This window comes from Dermatophagoides pteronyssinus, unplaced genomic scaffold (assembly GCF_027571235.1).
Source record: "Dermatophagoides pteronyssinus isolate colony J.1.1.1.1 unplaced genomic scaffold, Derpt_VIB-CSIC_2022.12 sq0008, whole genome shotgun sequence".
Classification (NCBI taxonomy): domain Eukaryota; kingdom Metazoa; phylum Arthropoda; class Arachnida; order Sarcoptiformes; family Pyroglyphidae; genus Dermatophagoides; species Dermatophagoides pteronyssinus.
In genome coordinates, this window is record NW_027461532.1 from 238,478 (window position 1) to 264,978 (window position 26,501).

The 26,501-nt window shown below is 27.6% G+C and overlaps 1 protein-coding gene across 1 annotated transcript in view; it reads right to left on the reverse strand.

The window, feature by feature from the left end:
* The window catches only part of LOC113798275 (uncharacterized), a 33,474-nt gene extending 8,115 nt beyond the window's left edge, over positions 1-25,359 (reverse strand). Inside the window, exons 1-2 of the mRNA XM_075820902.1 lie at positions 25,017-25,359; positions 10,769-11,113 (exon numbers count right to left, since the gene is read on the reverse strand). Coding sequence (XP_075677017.1) covers positions 10,769-11,113; positions 25,017-25,071 — 400 coding nt within the window. The 5' untranslated portion in view covers positions 25,072-25,359. The remainder of the gene's footprint in view (positions 1-10,768; positions 11,114-25,016) is intronic.
* Between the last annotated feature and the right edge of the window lie 1,142 nt (positions 25,360-26,501).

The window sequence follows — 26,501 nt, forward strand, 5'->3', positions numbered from 1 at the left end:
AATTATCAAAACCAAAGCAAGAATTTCTCTCTCTGTCTTCATAAAACATCATCCAGTAACATAAAACATTGTTTGAAACAAAAACAAAAAACTTTCCGAAAACAAAAGTAAAGTTTTTTGTTTTTTTTTTATTATCATTTCAGATGTTATTAACCAAGAGAGAGCAAGCAAGATTCAATGATAATGTTTTTTTGTTGTTGTTTGCATTCTTTTCTTTTTCTTTTTTTTCTGTAAAAATGATTAATTATGTAACCGTTGATTATAATGGTGATAATTTACAAAACAAAGAGAATGATTACACCTACACTGTTGTAGGAAAAAGAAAAGAGTTGATGAAAATATACCGCAAAAGTTTTTTTTGTTGGAATCTTTCCGGAAAGATTTCAACAACAAAAAAAAAAGTTTATCAGTCTTTTTTCCGGTTAAAATTTGTGATAAAACGAAGAAAAGAAAAATTTAGAAATTCAATATTATCAATCAAGGTAATGTTGGCTATTAGATTACATAATATAATTATTATTCATTGGATTTTTTTTCTTCACACAGAAAAATAAAGTCGTAAAATATACGGCAAAATTCATAACATTTTTGGGTTTTAACGTCATCCACAAAATGTTATGGTTTTTCTTTCTTTTTTTGTATTTCTGGGCAAAATCCATGAAATATTGAGGCAAAAAACTCAAATATTTGTGGCCAAAAAATCATGAAATATTCTGGAAAAGACCTAATATTTCTTGGAAAAATCCATGAAATATTCTGGAAAAAGACTGAATATTTTTGGGCAAAAAAATCATGAAATATTCTGGTTAAAAATATTTTTATTTACAAAAAAAATGCGAAATAAAAGAGAAAAGAAAGATAAATTTAGCCGACTAAGGTGGCATAAAGATCATTTTTTAAATTCATAAACAAAAAGTAAACAAGTTAATCAGTGAATTAAATGATAAAAAATTAAGATTATTGGCCAAGGATAGATTGAAATTCTCCGATTTGTTTGCTTTATTTTCCAGATTATCGCTCAAATCATGGCTATGTGATTTCTAATAATTTATCATGAATGGATGAATCTTCCTTGGTTGCCCTCAGTTCACCACTGATGCTTGCTTGAGTTCCATATCGCTTCCGATTTCTCGTTCGACCGTTGGAGATTTCCTTATCCAGCCACAACGCTTTCTATTGTTTTTTCCATGTTTTGAGCCGTTACACAAAATAATATTTTCTGATTCGAAAAATAGTCAAATGGCAAACGAAAAACAAAAACTTCGTTTAAAAACAAAAATGCTGGATTCGAATTATTTCAATTGTTTAATTGAATTATTAACAATGTTTCGAATGTTAGCGAATTGTTTCAAATTTCAAGTTCAATTGTTATGGCTCAATCGAACAAACATCGATTTACCAAATCTTTTCATGAATCGATCATGAATCCAATCTGATATTCAAAAGCAATTTTAGGTTATAAGTTGTTTACGAAGCCAGCGTGGACAACAGCCACTAGTTTTGGCTTCATGATCAAATTGCCACATCTGACCCCTTCATATTTTTTTAACCAAATTAGATATTAGGAACTCATCTTAGACAAATGAAGGAAGATCCAATCCAATACCTTCTTCTTTAGCCCTATTGAAAAAAATTTGCTTAGGAAACATCCATTTTGTCTGTATGATTATTCTGTCCGGAAGATAGGATAGGATAGGATTCCATTCTCATTGAAACGTGGTTTCAAATCAATCATTTTTTTGTAGATCCAACTTCGCAAATTCATTGCAAACGCGATATGTTTGGCCGAGTGTCAAATTGTACATATTTTATTATGAAATTTTGATTAATCCAAAAAATGAAAAAAAATTTTCTAAGTCCAGAAATTTTTCATGAAATATTGAGGCTAACAAAAAAATCCATGAAATATTGAGGCTAGCAAAAAAAATCATGAAATATTGGGACAAAACAAAAAATCCATGAAATGTTTGGGCAAAACAAAAAATCCATGAAATGTTTGGGCTGAGTATAAGATTGGCCAAAAATCATGAAATATTCTGGAAAAAAATCCTAATATTTCACGATTTCAGTTTTCCATAAAATATTGAGGAAAAAAACCATAACATTTTGTGGATGACGTTAAAACCCAAAAATGTTATGGTTTTTTGGCAAAAAATCGAACTATTTTACGTTTCATTTTTCTGTGTGTTCTGTTTCAATAAACTTTCACGGAAACTTTTGGTAAAGTTTTTTTACAATTTATCATTGGATTTCTTGGTCATTTTTTCGGAGATTTATTCTGGAAAAATTGTTTTTTACAAGAAAAAAAATTATTTACAGAATTTAAAATAAAATAGAAATTGTTACTAATTGAAATTCAAGCAAAAAAAAGAAGGAATATTCCCAAGGATTATGATTTTCAGGAAAATTTTCTCTTTTTCTAATTAGCATTTTCACCTTTTTTTACCATTTAAAGCTGATTAATTAATTTTTTTCTTCAACAAAAAAAGTTACAGGTTTATTTTTGTAATAGAATTTCTGAATAAAAATTCATTCACGTTTACAACAAGCAACAAACGATCAAATACAAGTCACGACAATCGATTATTTCCTGAATGATCAACTAGCCAACCAACCAACCAAATGTATCCTGTATTTTTTTCCGAATGATATGATTGAATATCATGATCATCAGCATTTTTACCAAACACGAAACCTAAACTGAATGATGATGATGATGATCCATTTTTCGTTCTGGAAATATTTCTTGGAAATTTTCCTTGTTGTTGTTTGGTACTGATGATGACATGTCATTTACTACAACTACTACTATCATTACCAAAAACAAAAACAAAACCAGAAAATGATTAATTACTAATTAATTTCATTACATCATCCATATATTTAGTTATATGCAAGTGGGTGTTTTGTTTTGTTTTGTTTTTTTTTTTTGCTAAGAACTAAAACATCGGAATCTTTTTTTTCTGGTCATCATTCATCATCATCATCATGAGATTCCGGTTTTTTTTCTCTTACGACTAACCATATTTCATTTGATTTTGATGATGACCTAAAAAAAGAAGAAAAAATCAGACACAGAAATGTTTCCGAATTTTTTTCTTCTTGGAAAGTTTTCCAGTAAAAAAAATGAGAAATTTTCTGAAAAGTTTTTCCAACAAACCAAAATTGAAACAAAATGAAAAATTTTTTCTGAAACAAAAAAAAATGATAAATGATAATTTATGATTTTATCTTGAAAATGAATTTATTTTTTCAAAAGAAAAAAAAACCAAATTTTCATTCATTCATTTGCAGTGCGGTGTGTGTGTGTTTAACCATTTGTTAACATCATCATTAATCGTTGATTCTGTTTTGTTGAACGGATTTTGCAAAACAAAAAAGGTATTTCAAGAGATGCGAGACAAAACACAAAAATTCTGTTTATTCTGATTGTAATGACCGAATTCTGAATTAAACATTGTCCATGGAATTTGTTTTTTGTGTTTTAAATTCTGGATTCTGAATGTAAACTAATTATGATGGTGATGAAAAACCAAAAATCAAAAAAAAAAACCAAAATGAATATTTGAAAAACATTAATTAATTAACAATAATGAATAATATTCTCGGTATGTTTCGGTTTGGTCGGTTTCTTTCTATTTCGACCGATTCATGCATAAATCGGTGGCGATTGCCGCAAATCACAATGATGATGAATTCCGTAAATAGAAAAGTGACATTATTATTTATTAGCATCATTTCATCATCATCGTTGATATGATTCATACAATTTGGTCACACACACACACACAGAATCACAGAATTGTAAACTGTAGAATCTAAATATAGAAATAAAATGAAATAAATCATATCTCCAAACGAAACAAAAACGAAAATTCCCGAAACTATTCCCAAATATTAATTTCCATTCTACCATTTATAAACGACAATATGAGAGAGAAAGTAGAAAAATGAATTTTCACCTAAACTCTTGCATAATATGCAACGGTATATCATAGAATGTGGATGTCGATGGGATGTGGATAGGCAAAAAAAATGATTGAAAACAAAACAAAAAAAATATTCTGTTTGTTTTGGCCCATTGTTGTTGATGATGATTCTATCATGATGATTGTGATTAAATAGAATTTATTACATTTTTCTTTCTGCTACTAATATTATTAAATTAAGTAAATATCATCATCATCGTTTTACTCATATGTTTCATATTATTATTTCGATTTCGTTTACAAACAGAATATGAATGAAATGAAATGAATGAATAAATGGAATGATTGAATGAACCGGAATTATATTCGAGCCGGAATTTGGTGTGTGTGTGAGGATAGATCGAAAATGAAGATGATAATAATTTCAAACAGAATCCACCCACGCCATAATAATGATGATTATTGAAAAAAAATGAAAATATTTACACAATTTTTTAATCAAACAAAATTGGAAGAAATATCTTTGAATTTTCGGTAATTTTGATGATTTTGGTGTTTGCGGAATGTTTTCATACTTGAAAAAATTTGATTATAATTTTTGTTTTCGGGAATTTTCTCTGTTGTTGTTGTTGAAAATTTCATGATTATGTTGTTTGACAATAACAACAACGACAACAACAAGGAAAATTCCTAATAAAATTAGAAAAAAATATTTTTCTAGAATTTTAAAATGAATCAAGAGAAAAACCAAACCGAATATTATTCATTACACGTTTTATCTTGATTTTTTTTTTGTGGTGGGGGAGGGTTAATCGTATTCGACGAGAATTTATTTAATTATTTCAGTTTTTTTCAATGCAAAAATTTCCCAGAATAAATAGCCGAAGGGTTAAATCACCAAATAAATAGCGTTTGTTATGATTATTACAACAACAACAACAAACCAAAAATGATAAACATGTTCACTTTAAAATTGAAATCTCAAGGTAGAAATGGTCAAACAACAATGGTCATTTTTTGAATAATAAAAAAAAACATCATAATTATCAATGAGGGAATTGAATTGAGGAAACAAATTCGTTAACTTGCATTTATATTTGTATACGGAAAAAAATTTAATTAAAATTTTAAATTTAAATTTTCATTCATTGAATTTGGCTTGAAAAAATTTCGGAAAATTTTCCCAGAATTTTTCTCGTTTGTACAACATGATGATGATGATGGCTAATTTCCAACAAAATTTTGGATCGTTTTGCTTTTGTGTTCCATATACAAATTATAGGGAAATTTTCTCTAGCATCTTGTTTTCCTTGTAAAATTTCTGTGATGGTATACCATTATTATTATAATAACAACATTATTCGTACAGAATCGAAAAACGAACGAAAAAAAAAATTGCCAAATTTATCGATTATTAATAATCGTCGTACGACAAGAGAAAAAAAACAAGAATCAAATTGATCTTATTCGGAATCTAAACAAGCAAAGAAAGAAAAAACCCGAAACAACATTTGTGTGAACCAAGTGAAGAATCAAAAAAAAAAATCAATTCAGGGAGAGAGAGAGAGAGAGAAAAGATGCTTAGAAGTTTTTCAGGAAAAACATACACACACAAACACCAATATGAATAATAAAAAACATCTTTTCTGACCTTATTTCATTATTCATTGCCTTATTAACAAAGAGAAAATATCATCAACATTATCGAAGGATGTTTACGCGGTCTTTGTTATAAAACATGTTTGTAAATATTGTAAATATAAATGCTACACACACACACAGGAATTATGTAATCGATTAATTTGAAGTTTGTTAAGAAAAACAACAGCAACATATTGTATTACCCGAACAAAAAACAAAAACATTTTTTGTTGATTACCGAATGTGTGTTGTGTTTAACAACAACAACAAACAAACAATATGGTGACATATCGAAGAAAGAAAACAAAATCAAACTTGAAAATCAAATGAGGAACGAAAAAGAAACGCAAGAAACGAAAATTTTCTGAATCCTGAATCCTGTTATTGGAATAATGCTTATGATTCCAATTCATTATGGGTTCTTTTTGAAGAAAAGAAAAAAATTATTAATTTTACGAAAATCCTAACCACAAACAATCGATTCATGGATGCTTAGAGATGTGAAAAACATCAGTCGAAAAAGTATAGGATATTGATTTTTTTCGCACCCAATTTTTCTTTGCTCGCACGTGTGTGCAGTGGTTTGTTTTGACAGAATTGAAATTAATTATATAATTAGATTCTGGGGGGAGGAAATTTTGGTAGAAATAGAATACATTTTCCCCCCTTCCTCCATCCATCGTCCCACTAATATTCTTTGAAATAATAATAATGATGATGCGGTTGATGATGATGAACATTTTGCTTCTTTCACTAATGATGATGATCTGGATCGGGATCCATAAAATTCAATTCAATTCAATTGTCACTATAGAATTTCTTTTCCAGAATTCTGCTGGAATCGATTTTTGTTTTTGTTGTTGTTGTTGTGGATTCTTCTGTTGTTGGTTGGTTGATTCAATTCATTGTTTGCAAAAAAAATACCCAAAAAGAAAAGAATTGTGGAATTTCTTTCTTTTTCACGATGAAACGTTTTTGATATTTTTCTTTCTCTTTTTCATTTGCAGACAAAATAAAAACGAAAAACCAAGAAACGAAACAAAAAAAAAGAAGAAAAAAAGAAATTTCCCAGGAATTGAAATCGAGAATAGCAATGATGAAAAAATCAAGAAGATCAGGATCAGATGTTTGCTCATTCATTATCGAATTTGATCATTATAGAAAAAAGTGAAAAACATTGTGGAAAAACACAATGAAATGAATATTGATTGAAATTCAATACACACACACACACAAAACGAAATACTACCTTGAACCCAGAAGTAGAAAACATAAGATACGGAAGAAAAAGAAGAAAAAAAAGTGTTGAAAGTGGTAAAATTACAAACCACAATCATCATCATCATCTTTTTGATTGCATCATCGATATTTGTCCATTGTTGTTGGTTATATAAGATTCATTTCATTCAATTTTTTTCTGGAAAAATTTATTCAAGCATAAATTTTTTGAAATGGTGTTTTTCTTTCTTTCTGTTTGCACCAAAGAATTGCAAAGAAAAGAATCGAATTCTTTTTGATTCAATTTTCTGAATGTTTGACACGTGCATCAATGGTTTGTGTGTGTTTACATTACAGTGTGTGTGTGTGATGGAATCGACGGTGATTTCAAATCAAACAAAAACAGAATCATATTGTTCAAAAGAAAACACTGAATTGAATTCATTCATTTCTTTGGGGAGGGGAGGAAAAAGTGACTGAATAAAGAATATTCTGTACAGAGGTAAAAATATCAAATGTTTGCACTCATTCAATTGTTATTGATGAAAAAAACATAGGGATGTGAATCCGGAATCCAGAATCGCGTAAAAAAATGGGCGGAGAAAAGGGGAAAAGAGATGAACAACAATAACAACAACAACAAAGATTCTTTTTTTCCATTTTCAATGAATTTATTCTGTGTAAGTAAGTAAGTGCAAAAACAAAAAAGAATAAAGAGAATATCGGCCATAAGTCCATTCATTCATCCATTCATTCATTCAAGAAGAAACAATAAAAAAATATGACAAATGACAAAATCAGAAGGATGGAAAAAAGAATCAGTGAGAAAAAAACAAGAAAAAAACCAGAAAAAAACTTGAGACATTTGAAATGATAAATATCATCTTTGCAAACAACGAAATATATAAGAAAAGCCGGTGAAAACAATAACCGAATGTATCGATTTCTTTTCAATTGGCAATTCTGTTTCTTTCTTTCTTCTTCTTTCAATGATGGGCGTTTGGTTCGGTTTGAACGGTCGAGAAATGATATTGAATTGAATTGGATAATAATAGATTTTCAATTAGAAGAAAAAACCATCATCCATAAATCATTTATTTTGTTGTTTTTTTCTGCTTTTTATTGAGTAAAAGTATCGTTTCGTAATCAATGTAATTCCTATTCGAAATATATTGATATGGGAATGAAAATTTTTATTCATTTTATCCATTAATTCATTTAGAAATGGTTGAATGTGAGATTATTTAATGTGTTTGTGTATGGAGAAAAGCGAATAACCGGGTAAGAAAAACCAAAAAAATAAATTATTGAAAATCATAATTTTTGTTTGCTTGGTTTTTGGTTTTGAAAAAAAGGAATACTTTTCTGTGCCATCACCAAAACCAAATGATAAATAATTAAATATTGATATTTTAGCTTTTAAACATCATCAATTAATCAATTCAATTCAATTACGAAATAAATCAGTTTCTTTCAGGCAATGTTAATGAATCAAAACCAGATCAAACAAAGAAAAGAATCAACAAAGTAGCCGGACAATAAGCGAAAAATATCCATATAGAAAAGTGAAACGAAGAAAACGAACGATCATCATAAGAATCATTATCATTATCATTTTCCTTCAAGGCGATTCATAGGATTTGCTGCCAGTATTCTACACTCTGGTATCATCATTATCATTATTATTTGGGATTTTGTTTTCCATTAAAAACCAAAGAAACAAAAACCATTATAATCATTATTTAATCGTTTTTTTTTTGTTTCAGTTTCAGTTTTTGATTTATGAATTTCAAATACGAAAAGAGAATGAATATTTTTTTGGTTTCATTCTCGGAAACAAAACTAAAAACTTTGATTCTGAAACAAAATTCCCAATCAATCAATCAAAATGGAATTCAAAATCAACATTTGAAAATCAAATTGTCATTGGAAAACTGAGAAAAAAAGTTTCCCAGAAAGATTTTGAAGTATCGATTCTATCACTTTTTTTCTAGTCAAGATTCTTCTGTTTAATTTCATTCAAGTCCAAAATAGTCAATCGGTGTGTGTGTGTGTGTTTGAGTGTGTTCAATCGAACGAAAGAATTTGATTCCGATTCTGAAGAGAGAGAGAGAGAATCTTAAAATTGTCAATAAGTCAATAATATTAAGTAAGTAAGTAAGAATCATCATCATCATTGTTATGTAACGTCCAAAAACAGCAAACAAAAATGGATTGTTGTTGTTGAAAAAAAAGTTTTCATTCATTCATTTCCATCTTTACGGTTTGTTGTTGTTGTTGTCATTAAAGTTAAAGAGATTCTAATCTAGTTTTACAGGATCAACAAGAAAAAAAAATTCTCTGATGATGTTCAAGGATGATCAATGAATGCTACTGCATTACTGCAATAAAGTATTTGCTGGTTGAAACAAAACAAAAAATGTCATTTATTTTTTTCACAACAAACGAAAACAAAAATGAAGAAAATCCATCTTGATTTGAAAAAAAAGAAAAATATCCAAAAATAAACATCGATCATCCATCGATCTATTAGTTTATTTATTTATTTATCCACCATCGATTCCATCATCAATCCACTTACTTAGAGAAAAATACAATGTAATAACTGTAACAACAACAAAACGGAAACTGGACAATAATGGAAAGTTTTTTTTTTCGTTCGTTTGTTTTGTTTTTTATTTCGATTTTATGATTCGTTCGGTTTTATTATTTTGGATGGTCTTTCGGTTATAATAATAATAATAATGGTTTGTAGCGTTATTATTATCGTGGAACAAAGGAAAAGAATCGCATTCGAAGAAAATAGTAATAATTCTTCTTCATTTTTGGATCACTAATATATTTTCCATTTGATTTGAAGATAATAATAATAAAAAATGAACAAAAAAAAGTATGAAAAAAATCGAAAGTGTGTTAATCATAGTTTTTCTTTAGTTTTTTTCTTCTTTCTTAAATTTTTCAAAAAAACGTTAAGAAAAAGAATTTATCATCATCGTTGTTTATCACGATTGAGACCAGAACTAGAAAAATGACATTATTTTTTCGATTCCATTTACATCATTATTATTATTGAAGAATTTCATTGATAATTGCATTGAATCAATTTTGTTGCAGTTTTGCTAGTTGTTGTTTTTGCTGTTGTTGTTTGTTGTCGAAAATACGTGCAAATAAAACTAATCTATAGATTATGTAACATGGTGGGGGTGGTGGTGATGAAACAAAAGGATTAAAAAAGAAACTTTCGGATTTTATCAGATTCATCTCAATTCATGAGAACTATTTCGACAGCAACAACAACGTCGTTATAATTAAAAAAAACTTGTTCTATTTACACCCATTCACGCACATCAAAAGAATAAAAGAGTAATGAAAAAAAAACTGAACAAGAATTTGGCGCAATAAAAAAAAAAGAAAGAAAAAATTCTTTGAAAGTAAGTTTTCTGTTTTGTTTTTTTTATTTAATTTCATAATACACCATCATCATAAAACTTAATCAAAATGAATTAATCAACAAAATGAAAACAAATAATAAACGAACGACATTCAATGAAATAAACAGAAAATTCTTATGACCATTTTCCGGGAACATTTTTTTACATTTCCGGAAGATAAACAAAAAAAAAACAATTGGATACAATGTTATCGACTATTTCAACACATACATTAGTAGAATGAAAAATGACCATTAAAAAAACATAGAAAAATGATTATATTAAGGTAGATTTTTTACCTGAAAACCAAACAAAATCATATATTATTTGATGGAAATTTTCCGGGAAATAATGATATTTTTTTATACAAAATAACAGGAATTTTTTTACACCTCTAATGGATTTTTTTTCTATTCATCTAATCTATTTTACAAATGATATTTAAATAGTGGGGGGAGGAAATTTTCCGGGAAACCAAATGATAATGGGAATATTTTTTTCCCGAAAATAATTCTTTGAAAATAACAACAAATGAATCAGGATAAATACCTTTGGTTTCTGAAAAATTTCTCATTGTTGTTGTTGTTTGATTATTAGGTAATATCACATTTGAATTCAGTTTTGATGATAATGATGATTGTTGTTGTTGTTGTTGTTGATTCATCGTCGATAATGATGATCGATATAATTTAATAGTTCTTTTTTTATCAATCGATTGATGATAATGATGATTATGATGATGATCGATAATTGAATTTATCCTATTCAATTTATTATCATCTTGATGATTTTGCGATGAAAAATTTAATATTTTTTGTAGATTTAAATCATTTATTTGGCTTTCATTGCTGCTGTTAATGTTTTCGGTAAGATTTGTTGTTCCATTTTTGGTCACTATATTTGTGGTTTTTGGGAAATTTTCCGGGAAAAAAATACGAGAAAAATAATTAATCATTTTCCGAAAAAAAATCAAGATAACTCTTTTATTATTATTGAAATTTAACTTCGAATCAAACAATGAATATTCTATAATTTTATTCAGTTTTGTACAGAATAGAGAAAGCAAAACAAAAACAAAATAAACATCATCATTATGAATGGATCAACAAACAAAAAGAAAAATATCAATCGATTTATCATCATCGTTTTTGTTGCTGTTTTTGTTTTATAAAAAAACTGATTTCTAAAAAATGATAAACAACAACAACAAAATGAAATGAAATGAAATAACCAAAAAATGATCATCGGATTAGAATGATCATTTTGTGTCTAATAATGATAAAAAGAGAGATAAACTAGGGTTTATTATTTTTCAATGAAACAACAACAACAAAAACATCAAGTAAACAAAAAGAGATAAAAAATGGATTTAGGTTTTTTTTTGTATATGAAAATATTTTCCTCCTATTCTGCATCATTTTGTTGTTGTTGTTGTTGTTGATGATATATGAACAACAACAACAACAAACGAACAACAACAACAAACAAACAGGGGAGATAAAATTATTATAATGATAAATTATTCACAACATAATGATATATTCATATAACGATATTACCATCATTATATTATGATTTTATTTATCATCATCATCATCATCATCATTAGAATATTCTGTGGAATTTTCAAAATGAAATTCGGTTATTTTGTTTCATTTTCTCTCGTTCGTTATGTTTATCCTTTTTTTTGTTGTTGTTGTTTATCCTGTTTTTCTCAATGTTTCAATGAAATTCTATTCGTTATTGATCAAAATTTTGGGTTGAATAATATCAAACTAACAAACAAACAAACAAAAGAATATTCTATGAAACATGAATCGATTCTATGAACGTGAAACATTAACATAGTTTGGATATGACATTTTAGAGAATGTTTTGTTTTCAGATTTCCAGTGCTAATTTAGTTCAGTTAGTTAAAATTTTATTTAAGAAATTTTTTTCTTTGTTAAATAACGAAAATGATTATATAATTTAATTTCTTCTTCTGAACATAATTCTTCTGTTGAAATTTTATTTTTCAAATTAAGATTTTCATTTTCACTTTGATCCTATAGGATTATTGAAGCAAGAAAAAGCAAGAAAATCCAGACGAAAATGATAATAATAATAAAAATGTTTAGTTAATTTTCAGTCTTTTTTTTCATTACTTTTTTCCATTTTGTTTTTGTTTTTTACTATGATGATGATCATCATTAATTAAAATTTATTTCGATTTTTTTCATTACTATTTTCACCCATCTGGGATGTGAACCGTTAATTTTTTCTTTTTTTTTTGGCCTTTTTTCTGACATTATTATATTGGAAAATTTTCGGAAACATTTTGAATAGAAAAATTCCCTTGAATACAGAGAATCATTGGATGATAATTGAATCAGATTCGAAAGAATATTTTTTCGAAAACATCGATGAATAGCCATGAATATGATGTGTGCTTAATCAATGTGATTAGTCACACGGAAAATCAAAATCTTAAAGAAATTTGCCAGAAATAAAATTATCATCATCATCAGTCAGAATCTGGAAAAAATCACGATCGATCAATAATCACTCGAAACAACAAAAGGGGTTGAAAACAACAACAACAAAAACCGGTTTTCATCATTACAATTCCATAATCTAATTTAATAAATGAACTTTTGGGTTTTTCAAAAAAATTTATTTTTCATCAATGAAGATCGATATAGACTTTTTGTTGTTGTTGTTGTTGTGATATTTTGGCAATTAATTAGTTGATTAGTCAAATAACAGTGAATCGAAATGAATCGAGAAAGAAAGTTGGCAAGAATATTCTTAAATTCTTTATCATTATTTTCCAAAAAAAACAACAACAAATTTTTTTTCTCTAGAAATGTTTTTGTTGTTGTTGTTGTTTTGTACAACTATTTTTATCGACAAACAACAAACACAGAACATCGAAATTGGTTTTGTTGATTCCAGAAACAAAAACAAAACAAAACAAAAACGGCAAAGACAAAATAAGAATTGTTTTTACAACAAAAAGAAGAAAAAAAGTACTTAAAAACACACTGATAAACCACCCACATTATGCACCCACATTATGCATGACATAAATCTGGCTGTTTTGTTTTTTTTAACGAATAACAACAACAAAATATTCTGTGGTAAAATTCTTGATTCTAGAATTTAATTCCTGAAAATAAAATAAAAATCTTCTTGTAAAGCATATTCAGCGATACTGAAAAGAAAAAATAAAACAAGACGACCGGAAAACAAATGCAAAAATCAAATATTCACGAAGCAAATCAAGTTTGGGCAAATAATGATGATGACTGTTGACAAGTATGGAATGAATAAATGGAATTTCCATATGGTCAATTTCATCAAATGACTGATGATAATGATGACAAACAACAAAACCCTGACCAACCGAACAAGAAGAAGATGATTTTGGTCAATATGACATTATTATGCAAAAAGAAGAGAGAGAGAGAAAGTCATAATCAAAAAAATGTAATGAATTGAAACAAACAAAGTGGATATAGTAGGAATTTTATTTAAAATTTTCAAAAAATTCAAATTGTTGTTGTTTTTCCGGGAAGATTTCTCATCAGTACCAGAAAACACCACAGAATAAATTCTTTTATTCGGCATCATCATCAACAGAATCTTATGGCTGACTGCTTTAGTTTGGTTTGGGTTTTTTCGGATTCTTTACCAAGAGAATAATAATGAAATAGTAAAATTTGTCAATTTTATTGATTAATCAATAAATGTAATTAAAATCACAATCATAGAAGCAAGCAAGCAAACAAACTAAAATAGAAATAGAAATGATGATAATAATGATGATGACTACTACTGCCACCACAATCGACCATCATTATCATCATCATCATCAACATTTCAATTGATCGAGATTTTCATTTCTGGTTTTCGAATCTAACTGATGATGATGATGATCATTATGGAAAGTTATTTTGGGTTTTTTCATGTTTTATTTTGTGTTTTCCAAATGACTTGATTTTGTTTTTTTTATTTGTGTAACTACAATTGAATTTTTGTCATCATTTTTATTGGCCAAGATTGTTTGAAATATAAATAGAATAAATAAATCTATCAGTATTTATTGTTGGAAATTTTGTTAATACTAATAATGGAAAAAAAATTTTCATTATCAAAATTTGTCTTTTAGTCATCAACCTAACCTCACTGAACATTGAATCACAGCCATAGCCATAGTCATTGTCATCAACCTAACCTCACTGAACTATGAATCACAGTCATAGCCATAGTCATTGTTATCAACCTAACCTCACTGAACTATGAATCACAGTCATAGCCATAGTCGTTGTCATCAACCTAACCTCACTCAACTATGAATCATAGTCATAGTCATAGTCATTGTCATCAACCTAACCTCACTGAACTATGAATCATATTTCACAATAAACAAAAAAAAAAAAAAAAAATTGGTGATGATAATGATAAAGATCAGATTACTTATTTTCTCAATTTCTTTTTTCGTACTTTTCATTTATCACTCAAAAAAAAAAAAATAAAATAACGAAAGGATTAACCCTGCAATGACATAAGGGAAATTTTTCAAGAAACAAAAAAGAAAATTGTGAATAAAAAGATTAATTGACACACACACAGAGACACATACTTTATTTTTCACTCAACCAACATCTTAATATGATATGAATAAACTCCATAAAAAAAAGGATCAACAACAACGAAAAAAAAAAAATCTTGAAGATTGTCAACAACAATTCATTTCATCATCAAACAACAGCAGCCGACTAACATCGTTTTTCATTTTGATTTTTGATTTTTGTCGAGTTTCTTATCCATTTTTTTTCGTTTCGGAAACTTTTCTTCCTTGTCGTTGTCGTCGTGTGAATTGACAGTGACGATGAGTATTTAAGATTCTAATTAGTTTTTTTTTGCAGGCAAGTGAAAGAAAAAAAATTCCCAGATTCATTTGATGATGATGAAGGAAATAAATCCATCACATCAGGAACTTTTTTTAGAACTGGATTGAGTAAAAGAAGGAAACTTTCCAAGAAAAGATGAAATGTCAAATTACAGGAAATCTTTCTTGCAAATGAATAATTTTTCCTTTTTCTTTCATTCCAATTAGTCAAATTAATGATAATGAAACTTGAACCAGAAATTAATGATAAAGATTTGAATCAAGTTGGAAACTTTGCTGAAGAAGAAGAAAAAATCTTTCCAGAAAGAAAACAAGCGGAAAATCATAATCATAATAAATATATGGATTCAGAAAACAAGAAAAAAAATCAATATAAATGGATTGGAATCATTATTATTATTATTATTATTATCATTCAAACATCCCGGAAAAAACATCATGTTTTGTCGATTCTTTTGGATCAAAATTGGACTCAAAACGAAAAGAATTAAAACAAAACTAGAAAAAAAATATGAAACTAATAACCATTTTGTAAATGGATTTACGTAATTCTCCTTTATTTTATTATTATTCTGTATTCTGTGTGTTTCTGTATTTTCATTTGGATGTTTCCCATTCGTATTTCTTTGAATGTTTTCCATTCGTTTTTCGTATGTTTTTTTTCTGCTTCTGCTGTTGTTTTTTATTATTATCTTTTTTTTTTGTTTTTAGGGATAAAAAACATTTAAGAACCGGCAAAATAAAACGATATTACTGATAGACGGGGCGAAAGAAATAAATAAAAAATCTTATGGAATTATCTGAAAACAAAAAAAAAAAACAAAATTACATTTCGGTAGATTTGTAATCGAAACAAATAGAAGAAATGAGAGAAGAATTAACTATAAGTTTAGTCTGATTTGCTTCCGTAAATACAAAAAACAAGACAAAACAAAAGAAAGAGGGAAAAAAGATTAAGGAAAAATAAATCCAGTTTTGAAAACAAAATTTTCACAATGTTCACATTGCGCTGGGTAATTGCCGCCAAATTGAAATTGAAACCAAACGATTGACTGACTGGCTGACATTGAAATTTGATTCTTTTTTTTCTGAGGAATCTCGTGGGAAATGGAATTTTTTTCAAATTGTTTGGCCTTTATGTTTGTTTGTTTGTTGAAATTCTTTGTCGATATTGGTCATCATCATCACTTGAGTGATCGGAGAGAAGAAAGTTCAAATCAAAATGAAATAAAATCACGAAATCTACCATGATGATGATGATAATTGAATCGAAAAAAAGAAAGGAAGTTTTGAGCAACAAAACAAAACAAGAATCACGCAGATAGAGTGAAGAATATTCTTTCCTCGTGATACGTTAATGAAGTATTTTCTGTTTGTTTTTGTTTGTAAAGAGAATCGTATAGGATTGTAGAACAAATTGAATAAAAGATTCTATCGGAATTCTATTGAAAATTCAATTGGAAAAAAATCCGGAATCAAACAGAATTGAACAGAATCTATATGATGATTTGATTTGATTCATTCATTCTATCTGGCTGTCTGAAGAAGAAGAAAAAGAAATTCTTCGGATAAGGTTAATAAAAACTAGGAAATAACAGAAAAGGAAATAACAGAATATTCTTGTTGTTGTTGTTGTTTTACAAGAAAAAAAAATTATGAAAATTTTAGAGAAAGTTTTTTCGAAATCAACGAAAGAAAGTTTAAAGGAAAATCTTTTCTCATCTTTTTTTCCCATCCTTTCTTTTCATTGCAAAGAAACATTTATGGGAAAAATATTCGTTTTTTTCCCGAAAAAAAGAAAATATTTTTCGGAAATTGAAGAAAAAGTTTTTTTCTTACTTTACATAATGAAGATATTCATTCAATTCATGTCAACCTTTAAAAAAACATCTTCATCATCGTTGTTTATCACGCGATTGAAATTTTTCGAAAATTGTAAATTTGAATTGAATCGTTCAATGTCTCTCTCTCTCTCTCTCTCTCTCTCTCTCTCTCTCTCTCTCTCTCTCTCTCTCTCTCTCTCTCTCTCTCTACCCCTATCCTCGAGAATAAAAAACCAAAACCGCATCTCCTGGAACACACATTATTTTTTTTTGAAAATTTTCTTCGTTTTTTTTATCTCACTTTTTTTTATTCGCACATTATGAATATTATTTCGGTTAGATTTTCAGCAAAAAAATACTGAATATAGGAAATGATGATGATGATGATTTAGTTTAGTGCTAGTTTGGTGTTAAATGAAAAATGTGGGAAGAGAGAAAAAATCATTCAAAAACCTTCCACCACCACCACCACCGCCATAGACAAACAACAAATCACCAGCAAATAGTTATTTGGGGATGCCAAAAGGAATATGGTGTATACAGAATTCATGAAATTCTCGATTCTCTTCCACATCACAGACATTAACAGAATCGAAAAGAATTTTATTTTTCCTGCAAAGAATTCAATGATGATGATGATGATAGAAACACTAATCATTAGGAAATCATGAATAGAGCATGCTGTTACCATTATCATCATCATCATGAAATTGCCAATGATAAACAACAACAACAACAAAATGATGCTTTTATTCAATGATGATGTTGTTGTTGTTGTTGTTGTTGATGATGATAGTTCCAAAATCAACAACAACAACAACAACGATAATGTTCGTTTCTTTTTTCGTCGATAAATATTTTACAAAGAATAGAAAAAAAATCGAAAATCTAAAAAAAAAAGATAAATGTTATCATTTTGTTTTCGATTATATATTCTGTATTTCTGGGAAAGTTTCTCGTCTCGTCGCTATTTTTATTTGGTTATTTACAGCAAGCAGCAACATCAGCAAAAACATTATACAAATTCACATCTTTTTTTGGTTGAAAAATTTTGTTTCGACAATCAAAAGATACCGAATCGGGTGTTTGGGAGAAAAAAACGACAATGTTTCGGAAAAAACAAAACAAAAAAACTTTCCAGAAAATCTATAGAAAATTAATCTTTCCCCACTTCTTTGATAATCGGTTTCTCTCCCCTCCGTCTTCCGCACCACAGTTTAGTTGTCATATCCACGCACACACACAAGCACGAATTGTCCGTAATGACTAGTCCGTACAATTTTCATTTAGATTCAAATTAAATCCAAAAAAAAACAAAAACAAAATACAAATTAATACAAAAAAGGGTTAAGAAAAATTCATTTTTTTCTTGCTTGCTTTCCTTAACCATATGCATATTTGTATGTAAATTAATTTTTCTTTTTTCTGAATTCAATTCGCAAAACCAAAACAAAGCAAGCAGAAAGAAATTTAAATATTTTGTTTTCAAAAAAAAAAATTTCCATAAAAAAACGAAAATTTCCAGAACTTTTCAGAATGAGAGAGAGAGAGAGAGAGAGAGAGAGAGAGAGAGAGAGAGAGAGAGAGAGAGAGAGAGAGAGAGAGAGAGAGAGAGAGAGAATATTCTTTTTCAGTTAATAATAATAATAATAATAATAATCCATAATAATGATGATGATGATTCCTATGAAAAAATATGAATGAGAATTGAACAAAATAATTTGAATAATTTTGTTGTTGTTAAAATGATTCTGAATTATATTACATAACAAAAGTGGACATTCATTGCTGTTGCTGTTATCGTTGAGTTTCTTAATTTTGTTACTATCGCTGGTTATTTATTCTAAAGAAAGAAAAATTAAATTCCTTTTTTCGCAATCAAAATCGCAGAATTGGATTAAATTATACTAAAATGTAATGTCCAAATCATCGCCAAAAAAAGTGATTGCAAAATAATGATGATAATTATCATTTGAAAATCTCAAAACAAAAACAAAAAACTGATTAAGTAATTGACAATCATCATCATCATCATTTAACGATTTAGTAATAGTTGCTATCTATTTAATGAAAGAATTAAGTCAAGTTTTTTTTGCTGTTGAAATGAAATGAACGACACACCGTCCAAACAGAAAAACTTTTTCAGTTTCATCCTAAAAACATTATTATTATTATTATTAGCATCATTTAACAACAAATAAAATCAAAATCAAAACCGAAAAAAAACTTGAAAACATAGAAAAGTGTTCCCAGTAAACATTACCCGGAATGAAAACAAAAATCATCATTATCTCAATATAGATAAATATCATTTTTGGTTGTTGAAAAACTTTTTCTCCAGATCAAAAAAAAAACAAGCAAAAAAATTTATACGATGAAAGTAATCATCATTAATATCAAACGGAAGAGAAACAAAAATTCTGTTCAATTAATTCTGGTCAGCAGAAAGAGAGAAGATTCTGGTCCTTTGGATGACTATTTCCACCCACTACTGCTGACTATATCCGAATAATTACAATCTTTCAATATCACACATTAAAAAAACAAAACAAATTCAGATTTATTTACAACCATATTTATTTCTTTTTTCTTTTCTTTTTTTCTTCTCGGCGACTATTTCGACTACTGAATAAAAAAAAATCTAGATCAAAATGATATTATGTATTAAAAAAAATTGCAAACAACAATTGAATAAAAAAACATTGATAAAGACATAAAAAAAACAACAACAACTAAATTGAACAACCAGAATTTTTTTTGGTTGTTTTTTGTTTTTTGGTTCGTGCTTAGCCTATTAAAAAAACAACAACAACCAGAAAAAAACCCAATACATCCTCCCTCCCCATATATTCGCCATTCCTCCCCCCACACAAACACAGAATTTGAAAGTAGAGAGAGAGAGAGAGAGAGAGAGACAATTTATTTCTTCAAATAACTTTGAATTACTATAATCATCATCATTATCATCATCATAACTAAATGCTTAAATTACAACGTTTGTGTGTGTGTGTGTCAGACATACTTTTTTTTCGGGATAAAATTTATGAAAAAACAAAATTCTGTAATCGCAATCGAAATAGTAGTAGAATTTAACGAAATAAATATTCGTTATTTATTTCGTTCATTATTACTAACTAATACTTATCGTCACTATAGTAACTAGCAACTAAAAACTAAAAGAAAAACTATCATGAGTTAATTATATGCTAATAATAATAATAATAATAATAATAATCATGATGATCATTATGAATCACCCACCAACATCATATTAAGCAAGTGAGAAAAAAAGTGAGATTTAGAATTGCTTTTTTTGTTGTTCAAAATGGATTTATAAAATAAGAGAGAGAAAGAATCAAGCTAGAGAAAAACGATTCATTGTCGATGAGAAAGAAGAATTTACAATCCAAAAGAATCTATGAGAAGAATCTAGATTATGTTATTAAATAATAATAATAATAATGATAATAATTTTCATTCAAAAGAAGTAACAGAACGAAAAAAATATAGACCTGATTAAATTCTCATACTCGATTCTTTAACGTTTGTCTTTCATAAAGAATCATAAGCAATAATCAAAAGAAATGATGTTGTTGTTGTTGTGTGTGTGGTCTACAAAGAAGTAAAATGAAAAATAACTATCCAAAAAAAAGAAAGAATTTCGAAGAGAAAAGAAGAAGAAACAGTTATTATTTTGTTTAGAAATGTCAAATTCTGTAACAACGATTATGTCGATAAACTGCGATAAAAAGTTTTTGTTTTGTTTTTTTTATTAATAAAAATGACCAGAAAAGAATATTCTTTTTTGGGTCATACAAAAACCTAATGATCATGATCATGATTATTAATTTGGAAATGGACACCTTTTTACACTGGACAATAATCATTAATGATTTTCATTTTTCATTTTCTTCAGTAATATTAAGATAATATAATCGTTAAGTTACGACCCACCTCACCAAAATACACCCACTAGTCGATTGATTGGTTAGTTTATCTTTTATTTTATATGGTAGATTCTGTACGAACATAAATCTCACTTATTCTATTTCACATGGGGATAATAGTAGTAGTGAAAGAAAAATTCATCTTTAATTCAGATGATCATCATCATCAAAATGAACTTACTACATTACCAAACATAGAGAGAGAGATAACATAACCGATTTTTGTTGTTAACGGCAGTACGGTTATTATTATGAAAACCGATCCAAAAAATAACCATCATAATCATCATCAACAATGTTGTTGTTGTTGTTGTTTGGTTGTTGTTGTTCCATAAATTGTTGTTGTCGCACGAAATAAATAACCAAACAACAACAACAGCAAAACATTTCGAGAAAAAAAAAGATATTTATCCAGGTAAAATGATAATAATGATGACTATCATCATCATCATCATCATCTGGTGTTTCTGGTAGCCAAAAAAAACTATTTTCAAATTACCGAATAACTGGACTATTTCTACTCAAAATGGCTTCGAAAAATGATGATGATGATGATAAATTACATGATGATAATATTACTGTAGAATATTTCTTTGTGTGTGAGACAAATTTCATAGGTATTTTTTTCTGCTTTTGATATTCAAAACTGTTTTTTTTGTTTGGCTGGTGGGAGGGGAGAAATACAGTTGTTTCTCCACCCCCGCTTACAGATCGATAAATAAAGATAAATTTGTGGTCAACAACAACAACGACAAATCGAAAATGATGATGATCTTATAAGAAAACAAAGTCGAGTAAATCAAGAAAAACGATACAAATCAAGAAAAATTGTTTGATTTTTCTTGATCAAAAAAAAAAAAAAAAAAAAAGAAACTTTCCAGGTAAAATAAGAAAATTTCCAAGGAATTTTGTCTCCAAGAAATGAATGCAAAATCCTATTAAGAAAATTGGGGGATAACCAATATTAAATTTCATTAGTTTTATTTTCAATTTGTCAATATTCACTTTGAAAAGAAAAGAAAAGAAAGCAATAAAAATTAAAATTTCTGGAAAAGAAATTTTTCCGAAACATTTTTAATCTATTATTAATGTTATATATAACGGGGGAAAAAATTTCAAATTTTAAAATTTCAAATTTAATTTTTTTGCTTTTAAAATTATTGAATTTTTCCATTTTTTGTCGATAAATAATCAATAATGATAATCATTATTCTTGAGAAATAACGAAATGGATGCGGAGAAGGAAAAGGGATGCTTGAAGAAGAAGAAAAAATCCATACTGGATGCAAAATTGATCCAAAATCAATAATTCATTATTATTACCATCATGATGATGATGGAAAACAAAAAACAAAAAACATGTTTTTCATATAAAAATGAATGAATAAAATAAGCCACTCGGACCTTTATCGGTTGGATAATGGATGCAAAAAAAACAAGTGGAGAGAGAGAGAGAGAAGAATTTCCAATTCAAGAAAAATTTACGTAATGTTATTGTTGTTCCGGAAAATTGTTCCAGCAAAACAAAACAAGAAAATAATGGACAGGTTTATTTTATTTGTTTCATTTCGATTCGGGTTTCCAAAAAAAAAAACAAAATAAATAAATAAAATACATTAAATCAGAATGAATATTGTATCGATTTTTTTCTCTTTTTTCTGTTTTGCCATATTCACAACATCAACAATAATAACAAAAAAATCTATGGATTCTAGAATCTAGATTGACTATTTACACACAGTAAACAAACAAACAAACAAAAAAGATATTTTCGTATAGATTGGATGAAAATAGAACAACAACAACAACAAATTGATGAAAAAAAATTCAAAAGAAAATATCGATATCATCGTCATGGATGTAAATATTTCAAGCAAAAAAAAATTGCCGGAAAATTTTCCGGAAAAATTCATGTCAAATACAGACAGAAAAAAACAAAAACAAAAAAAAACTTTTTTTTTTACTGAAAAATTTCTTTTCAGAAAAAAATGCAAGAAAAAAAACAACAACATTTTTCAACTGAAACAAAAAATTATCTCCAGACTACACAAAACAACGCACAGAATAAAAAAAGAAACAGAAAAAAATAATTGGTGTTTGCCAAAAATATTCAGAATCCAGAATATACAGAATATCCAGAATCCTTTATGAATCTCGAAAAGAATTCCCCCCTCAAAAAAACGGATGATTTGTGTGTGTGTTATTCCATTCAGAGTTAGTAGTCATAAAATTCTTGAAAACTTTTTAAAAAAAAGTTATTCTTTGGTTCTAGATTTTCATCATCATCATTATCATCATGAATTAAAAAGTGAGCAGCAGCAACAGCAGCAGTAGAAATAGCCGTAAAGAATTACTGTCCAATATTTTCATTCAGGGAATACAAGAATTGATGATAAGATGCAAACTACTGTATATATAGAATCCTTTCAACAAAAAAAAACTTTTTATTTTATCATCATCATCATCATTATCCATATTCAATGTATAATAATAATGTATTTTTCTTTTTTTTCTTGAGAAACTTTACGAGAAAAAATATAATAATAATTGCCACTTTTCTCATTTTATCATCATCAAGTAGCAACCGAAAATCCACCCATCACCACCCCTCGAACTTTCGTAATGTTCGTATTATTTGTATGAATCAAGAAAAGGGGTTTTTTTGATTTTTTAAGGATTCATCGAGAAAAACTTTCTTGGAAATTTCCCCAGAAAATTTTTTATTCTTTCTTTCAAAAATGACCAATTGCATTGCTTTCCTTTTTTTGAACAAACGAAAAAAAATGAAAGAAAAGTTTGACTTTTTCAAGTTTTGAAACATTTCTCAAAATGATGTATTTCATTTCTTTCTTTTTTTTTAAATGATAAATGTTTCCGAAACTTTTCCCGAAAACAACAAAACAAAGCAAGACAAAAAAAGTTTCTCGCTCTTCGGCCAATTTGTTTCCTGTTTTTTTTCAATGGATTCTAAGTGTCAGCAAAGATTCTCACTTTCAATTTCTTTCAATTTTGAAGAAAAACAAAACAAAAACAGAAAATATAAACTTCTTGATTTCACAATTGTCTCGTTTTCATTCATTCATTCATTCAATTTTTATGGTTGTCAAAATTTTTGACAATTTTCAAGATTCAAAAGACCGGCATCAAAATTAAAAATTAAAAAAAACAAAAAACTTTTTATGAATGAATTTTTCAACTGCCAGAAAGAGAAAAGAAAAGAAAGTTGTTAATGATGATTAACAAAGGAAGAAGAGAATTCTGAAATTCTTTAAAACAGAATTCAAGAATTTTTCAAAAGTGATGTTAATTTTCAATCATCATCTGCATCATCATTATCACAGTACAATGCACACACTGGCAAACACACACTCGAAAACATATTTTTGTAACTAAATAAAGAAATCATTTCTTGAATTCAATGACAACAACAACAAAAAATTTTACGAAAAAAAACAAAAACAGACAATATTGTTGTTCCAGAATCATTCCAGAATAAAACGTTCCAAATGTTTCTTCGAACAAAGAATAGGGAGCAAAATTGAGAAACTAAAAACGACGACAACATATTTTCCACAGAATTCCTTCATTTCAGGATTTTTTTCATTCAAAAAAATTGAAATTTCAAAATTGTTTTTCATTCAAATTGAACATTTCTTTTGGTTTGATTATTTGGTTTATGGAATTCCAAACAAAAAAATTCAATTTTCATAATGATGATGCTAATGATGACAACCAATTTTTTTTGGCTAGAAATTCTTTCCGGAAAATTTCTCCATGTGTGTGCGCTTTTGAGCGAAAAGATCATCAAAGAATAGAATCAGATTCTTTTATTTAGTTCGCATCATAATCAAATAATAATTCTTTCTTTGAAAAATAAGCTTAAAGAATTTTGAAATGTCAATAATAAAAAAAAGAATTAAAGAATTTCAAAGAATAAAGAATAAGCAAAAATGCAAACACATACACACACAAAGTGCCATGTCATATGAAAGAATTTGAAAAAAAAATCTTCAAATATTGTTTGCCTCGTAAATTATCCAATCAATCAATCAATCAAATTAAAAAAGAAAAGAATAAATTCATTTCAGTTTGGGTAGAAATAGTGACACAAAAAAAAAAATGAAACATACCCAGATAAGTACTGGCACCAGTCAATATGAAGAGCACTTTAATTGTATCCAACATTTTGCGTTTGTTTTGTTTGTTCGTTCGTTTTTGTGGGTGTGATTTTTGTTCGGTTTTTTCCCGGGAAGATTTTTTAAGCCTTTTTTTAAATTCTCGAAATTTACATTTTTTAAGATGTTTCCTTGTCGGCTTTACGGATGTTGATGATGAACAAACGGTGAAATTAATTTCGGAAATTCTTTAGGTTGATTAGCGTGGCTAATACAAACACAAAACACATGTATAACTCACATACACATAGAGAGAGAAAATAAAAACAAAATTCACAAATTCAATGATGATGTGTTAAACACCAACAACACTGATTTTTTTTTTGGTAAAAAATTCAAACAAATGATATGATGATGATGGTAATTCTGGTTCTAAATGAGACAAAAGAAGAAAATTAATTGATTATTTTCATATGAAAAAAAATAGGGAAAAGAATTTTGTTTTAAATATTTTAATGAAACAAATCGATGATCGAATCCATAGCCTGGATCCATATTCCATATAAATAATATCATATAAACCATTATCATTAAAAACACCACCATTAAACCATGTTGATGATAAGGATGGTGAACATTATTTTTCATCATTGCATCATCATTATCGTTGTTTCAAAATTCAAAATTCTGTTTGAATCCGAACATGATGACGACAACGACGACAACAGCGAAAAAATAATGAAAAGTAAATAAAAAACCCAGAAGATTCGCGGATAAAGATGTTTTTTTACGCAGCTATTTCAACACAAACAAGGATATATCAACATTACTGAATCAAAAGATTTAATTACAATCAAATAATCAATCATCATTTGAATGAATCAATTATCATTCTTAGAAACAAGTAAAAATTCTTGATGACATTCTAGGAATTTTTTTTCAGAGGAAAAAAATAAAGAATATTCCATTTCATCATCGGCACAATGGTTGATAATTGTCTTCAAGAAAGACGAAGAAGAAAAGAAGATGTTTTTCAATTAAATTCTGAATAATAATTTCTCTTTTCTCTCTTGCTTTTCGTAATAATTAATACATTATGCAATGTCATTGCGAAAAAAGAGAAAAGAAAATGATAGATTGCCTATATTGTCATCATCAATGTCTCGACGAGCAAAAATATATGAGAAAAGAGTGTAATATAAGATCTTTCCAGAAAAAGGAAAAAAATTCGTTTCGAAAAAAATTTTTCAGAAAATAAATTCCCGGCAACTTCCCCCTTACCTTCCCTTCTTCTTGTTCAAAAGATCAGAATTTTCTTTCGAAAAAAACGAAATTTTAAAATTGAAAATCAATTTTGAAAAATTCCGACATTCATTTTCACTTTTGCACTGTAAAATTATTGTTTTTGCTGTTTTTCGTTATCAAAACAAAAACAGCAAAAAAAAATATTGTTTTTTTTTGGCAATAATTTTCTGGATACGGCGAAACAAATTCCCAAAT